Raw genomic sequence first — 5,140 nt, 5'->3', positions numbered from 1 at the left:
TTCCTGCCTATTTCTCTATCTTATTTTGCCTTTTCCAGCCTATTTCGTTATTTTATTTTGCGTTTTTTTATAGGTTTTTAGGTTCTAAAAATCCGTTCCCTGCTTATAAGACAGCTAATGACATGAAAAATTTGCTAAAAATGCTTAAATATGTACAAAATAGTTACGGAATGTCTAATGCATTAATACTTAAATACTTCATATCAGTAGAATAAATTAATTCCACTTATTTTTTTTCATATTGTATTCAACAAATATTTTATCTCAAATCCGTGTTACACGGCAACACTCGATTGCGTAGAAAACTTACCTTAAATGTGTGTAAATTTTAAATGGGTGTAATTGTTCTAGTTTATAAAGCAAAAATTTCCAGTAGGCAACCTTTTTCGAGTCTCGAGAATGGCAATACTCGTTTTTTGTTTTCCTCTATTTTACTGTCATTCGAGATTGTCGGCATTTTCATTTCATACCATTCGTAAATATTATTAAACATAACCTCACAAATATACAATAAACAGAATAGAGTGTAGACAACGTTGTAAGTGGAATTGACTTATTCTATAAAAATTAAAAAGTGTTTCAAAAAGTTTTTAAGAATAACACGCAAAAATGAAGGAGACACCGCTTTCCACAGTTGAACGTAATTTCATTACACAAGCAGTCAAACAAAACTTGGTAAGTGATCAAATACCCGCTACAAACACGCGGTGCCAAAAAGTGTTTTCAATAAAAATAAGTTTTACTAAATTACCTTTCAGCGGCTTGATGGTCGGAAAAATGACGAATTTCGTAATGTAACTATCAATTTCGGTGCCGACTGGGGCAGCGCATTGGTATCGCTTGGTGAAACAAAAGTGCTCGCACAAGTATCTTGTGAACTAGGAGTACCCAAGTCTACGCGACCTAACGAGGGTATGATATACATTAATGTAGAACTAGGACAAATGGCAGCGCCACATTTCGAATCTGGTCGTAACTCAGAACTAAATGTACAAATTAGTCGCACACTGGAGCGGACTTTTAAGGATTCACGCTGTGTTGATTTGGAATCGCTTTGTGTCACAACCGAGGAGCGTGTGTGGGTGCTGCGTATTGACTTGAATGTGCTCAACCATGAAGGCAACTTAATTGGTATGTGCGAAAATGTAAGCTATAAGTTGTAAAAATGTCATAATAATTGTTAAATTTTAGACTGTTGTTCAGTGGCCGCGCTCAGTGCCTTGATGCACTTCAAGCGTCCAGATGTAAGCATCATTGACAACGACGTACACATACATTCCGCAGCAGAAAAGGAACCAATACCTATGGTATTACATCACTATCCAGTCTGTGTCAGTTATTGCCTATTCGATGATGGTCGTTTGGCTGTCGCTGACCCCAGCGTATCTGAAGAACGCACAGCCGAATCAGCGATGGTCTTTGGCTTGAATTCCTTCCGTGAATTGTGTTGTTTGAATTTAGGTGGCACAACTCTGACGAGCTCCACACTCTTACTGCAATGTGCCACGCGTGCAGCACGTCGTGCTAAATTTGTTGTAGACTACGTAAAAGAAACGCTGGAGTTGGATGTGATGGCACGAGAGGATAATAAAAACTCAGGTTTCACAGAATGTGTGCGGCTCAATAAAATAACCGCATTAGCGGAGAATCGCTTGGCGTTGCGTTTGCGCAATTTCAAATTCCAAGAAACTCTTGAGGTAAAAGAAGAAAATGCTATGGAAACAAGCGGTGACGAGGATGGTGATAGTGACGAAGATGGCCCGAAAAAGCAGAAAAGTATGTTGGTATTGGATAAAGCTTGAACAAGCCTATTTGTTTAATTGTAACTACTTTTTGCATGTACAGTCGTTTCCATTGATGCCAAGTCTGCAGTACTGGAATCCAACCAGTCCAACATCAAATGGGTACCCGAGGATGATGGCGCTGACAGCAATGTCGAAAGTATGAGCTCGGAAAACGTCACCGAGGAAGGTGAAGAAAGTGAGCGCAGTCTATCACAGCAAGTAGAAAAAGAAATGTGGAAGAATGCCAAGAAGGAGTCCAAGCGTTCGTTGAGTAAAAAGCACCTGCAACGTAAGTTTTCTTTAATACGTGTATTGAATATAATGTATTCTATTGCACGCTCATATTTTATTCTTTTAGAAGATGTTGACAGCGATTCGGAGGAAGAGACGAAAGTCATATTGTAAACGTGATTCACATTCGAATCATAAAATTAAATTTACACGCTGTATTTTAGTCCCTCGATATGTATATTCATGTTAATAAATGCGGCTTAACAGACATGAATCCTTGTGCTTTGTAGACGATTTGATTTCATATCGTAGCAGACTAAAACTAAATGAAATAATAATGGTTGTTAGTTGGTGGCTCAGAATGAAAAGCACTTTGCCTAGGACGTTAAGCCGCATAACACAAATAACATCGACTTTGATTACAAGTCCATAATGAAATGTATAAAAACACATTAAGGGTATTCTTAATCTTGCAAAGCCCTTGCACGGTGCACGGTTTGCAAAGCTGTCCCATACGAAAACCGGTTTTTACCATGCAATCCATGTAATCTGTGAATCATGCAAGGGTTTTGCAAGACTCTGAGAATACCCCTATTAACACCTTATTAGTATTGCAAAATTGAACATTTACTTTATTAAACAGAGTTGAGTAGTTAACTTTTTACATTTCTATAAACATATTTATGCACATAAAACAATATTTGTTTACATAATCGTTTTAGTAGAGATTTAACTGCACAATTCTGACTTTCGAAATTAAGTGAACATGAAAACTATGATACCATAGAAGCAATGTTATCTTATATCTAAATACATTTACACGAAGGAAACTTAAGCTAATTGATTGCTGCTATTATTGGCGAACTATATGTTTTTAGAACAGTAGCACCCATTTGCCGAAATGGCAAATACTTAACTACGCTTCCCTCAAGTTGTATCATTGCCAAGACCATTTTTCTGATCCAGCTTATTCGAATTTGATTTAACCATATATACGAAGTAGGTGATTATTTCCTTCTCTTTGATCGGTATCGTTTTGAAATGCTTCATGATTGTCTGGGAACATAAATATTAAATGAAATGGTTGCATAATACCCGAAGCATATTATAGTTAATACGCAAATTTAGTTCATACTCACATCCGCCAACTGTTGCCGTTTCATGCCGGGCCTTGTCTGCACCTTGTAGTGACGTTTGTAGCGCCTCAGCGTATTCACTTGCAATTGATAAAGATCAGGCACCATAGCATCAGGCATTTCGTTGTCTGTCTCGTTGCTATCTTCTTCGGAATCCTTGCGACGACGTTTGCTACGTGCGGATTGTATCTGGCACTTGTGATATTCACAGATGTAAATGCGCTCCGCTGTGGGATCATTACGCAGTTTCAGGCGTTTTTGTTGCACCGTTTTTTGTATGCGTTTGCTATATCTCGCATTGCCGGCGGGGTTACGGCAGCGCTCATCGTCATCGATGAGGCAACATGTACTATGCCCGTCCCGAGAATCTTCCTCACCCGAACTAAAGCCACCGTTGTTCATGGTGACGGTGTAATCGTTTGTGTTTACAAAATTTAAATGAGCAATTTTAATTTTTTTTTTTCACAAATAGTTCGGATATTTTGATTACTGCTATCAAAACGTCTGGGTTTACACAATTTTGTGTTTGTTTAAAAATCAATGCAACAATTACGTCGCAACCAAACTTTCACACTTCACTACCTGATATGCAATACCAGTTTTCAAAGATTCGTATGCCGGAGGTCACGTATTCATATTTAGTTTTCTATATGTATGTAGGTAATTTTTTCGTTTTTATTCGATGTCTTTAATCGACGGAGTTTGGAAGTTCTTTGTTCTGGAAACTTTTTCAAGTTTATGTGTTTTTAGTTTTACAAACACCTCTATAAATTTTTCTTTCGGAAAATTAATCTTAACACACGGACATTACAAATGCAAAAGAATGAAAATCGCAATTGATTGCAATAGAAAATAGAAAAATAAGCAGAATGAACACAAAGAGTATGGCACAAAAACGTGTTGCCGAATGGTTGAAGTTATGGAATTAAAATCGTTTTCTAAAGTTGCTTGCACCCTACCAGTTGTTAAACTAGGGGGCTTGTTCAAGTTGCAATCACAACCGCAGTGTTGCGTGAATTATTAAAGTAAAGTATGAATTTCTAGCAATCTATTATCAGTTGGGCAGTTGCAACAATAAGATTATCCTCATTTTCGAGTTTAACAGGCTAACCTAATATTTGCTGCTTGCGTTTTGGTACGCACGCTGTCGAATTTATTTTTTGCGTCACCCAAAATTGGCTGGCGTGCGTTTGCATTTGATTTCATTGAGCGAAACGTCAAGATGTGACGCAGCACAACAATTGGAAACTGAGTTGGCTTCATACGCACGTCGTTCAATTTCGGTTGGTCCCATACAAGTTGTATGTATGTATGAGAAATTTTTGGCAGCAAATTGGCGGCGTGCGTGAATATTAGGTTAGCATGTAACTCCCTAATCTTTAATTAGGAAAAAATTCGTCCATGTTAATCTGTATTTATAAAATAACAGATTTGTTTCTTAACAGATAGTTATCACTAATTCCTGCTAGAAAGCGTTTCTTAACCCAAAAAACTAGCAGCTCTCTCTCGTTCTTACGCTCTTATTTTTTTGGCTCTCCTGCTAATTTCTGCTAGTAAAATTTTTACTAGAAGAAACTAGCAGCTGTCAAAATGGATAAACAAAAATTCGCACCAAATATTTTCAATAGTCAAATACATCGATCACCTGTTTACTTGCTAGTTTTGCGTTTCTTTACTATATCTTTACTTCGCTCTCTGTGAGCGTAATTCTCTGTTTTCCCATTCTTTTTCTTCCTGATAATTATCTGCTAGAAAAGAAAAGAAACAAAGCCAATAGGTGCGTTCGTTTAAAATCTCCAACAGAAACCAACCAACTGCCAAATTCCGGCGAAATGTCATCTGTTCTCTCACAAGACAGAAATATCCAAAATAGTACGCGAACAGAAAATTTGCAGAAACTTGCAAGTTAGACGAAGAGCTGATATAATTTTTGTTTACATTCAAAAGTGTAAAATTTAAAACGTACGAAAACTCATTACAACGTGGTAT

At 37.2% G+C, this 5,140-nt stretch overlaps 2 protein-coding genes across 3 annotated transcripts; one reads left to right on the top strand and one right to left on the bottom strand.

Annotated features, from left to right (window-relative positions):
- Positions 1-359: 359 nt before the first annotated feature.
- On the top strand, positions 360-2,283 carry Rrp45 (exosome complex component Rrp45). 2 transcript variants are annotated; one of them, XM_017625346.1, is made up of 5 exons: positions 360-675; positions 759-1,131; positions 1,192-1,776; positions 1,846-2,073; positions 2,143-2,283. In XM_017625346.1, the coding sequence occupies exons 1-5, from the start codon at positions 610-612 to the stop codon at positions 2,187-2,189; spliced, it is 1,299 nt and encodes a 432-aa protein (XP_017480835.1). In that variant the 5' UTR covers positions 360-609; the 3' UTR covers positions 2,190-2,283. The 2 variants fall into 2 exon arrangements, with proteins under 2 accessions (XP_017480835.1, XP_017480837.1); XM_017625348.1 differs by having other exon boundaries at positions 610-675; positions 2,146-2,283.
- Positions 2,284-2,617: 334 nt separating this feature from the next.
- Positions 2,618-4,025, bottom strand: LOC108370094 (histone deacetylase complex subunit SAP30 homolog). The gene is made up of 2 exons (XM_017625349.1): positions 3,155-4,025; positions 2,618-3,071 (listed from the first exon to the last, which is right to left on the bottom strand). Exons 1-2 carry the CDS (start codon positions 3,551-3,553, stop codon positions 2,943-2,945), a joined length of 528 nt encoding a protein of 175 aa, XP_017480838.1. The 5' UTR covers positions 3,554-4,025; the 3' UTR covers positions 2,618-2,942.
- Between the last annotated feature and the right edge of the window lie 1,115 nt (positions 4,026-5,140).

This window comes from Rhagoletis zephyria, unplaced genomic scaffold (assembly GCF_001687245.7).
Source record: "Rhagoletis zephyria isolate East Lansing unplaced genomic scaffold, Rhagoletis_zephyria_1.1 Rzeph_scaffold_04005, whole genome shotgun sequence".
NCBI lineage: Eukaryota > Metazoa > Arthropoda > Insecta > Diptera > Tephritidae > Rhagoletis > Rhagoletis zephyria.
The sequence above is the reverse complement of the archived record's forward strand: the minus strand, read 5'-3'. Positions and strand labels throughout refer to the sequence as shown.

Excerpts from the sequence above, each read along its gene's own strand:
- Rrp45 (XM_017625346.1), top strand. The coding sequence starts at position 610 with ATGAAGGAGACACCGCTTTCCACAGTTGAACGTAATTTCATTACACAA. Across the intron at positions 676-758 it reads AAGCAGTCAAACAAAACTTG|CGGCTTGATGGTCGGAAAAA; the intron begins GTAAGTGATCAA and ends ATTACCTTTCAG. Across the intron at positions 1,132-1,191 it reads CCATGAAGGCAACTTAATTG|ACTGTTGTTCAGTGGCCGCG; the intron begins GTATGTGCGAAA and ends GTTAAATTTTAG.
- LOC108370094 (XM_017625349.1), bottom strand. The coding sequence starts at position 3,553 with ATGAACAACGGTGGCTTTAGTTCGGGTGAGGAAGATTCTCGGGACGGG. Across the intron at positions 3,072-3,154 it reads AACGGCAACAGTTGGCGGAT|ACAATCATGAAGCATTTCAA; the intron begins GTGAGTATGAAC and ends TTATGTTCCCAG.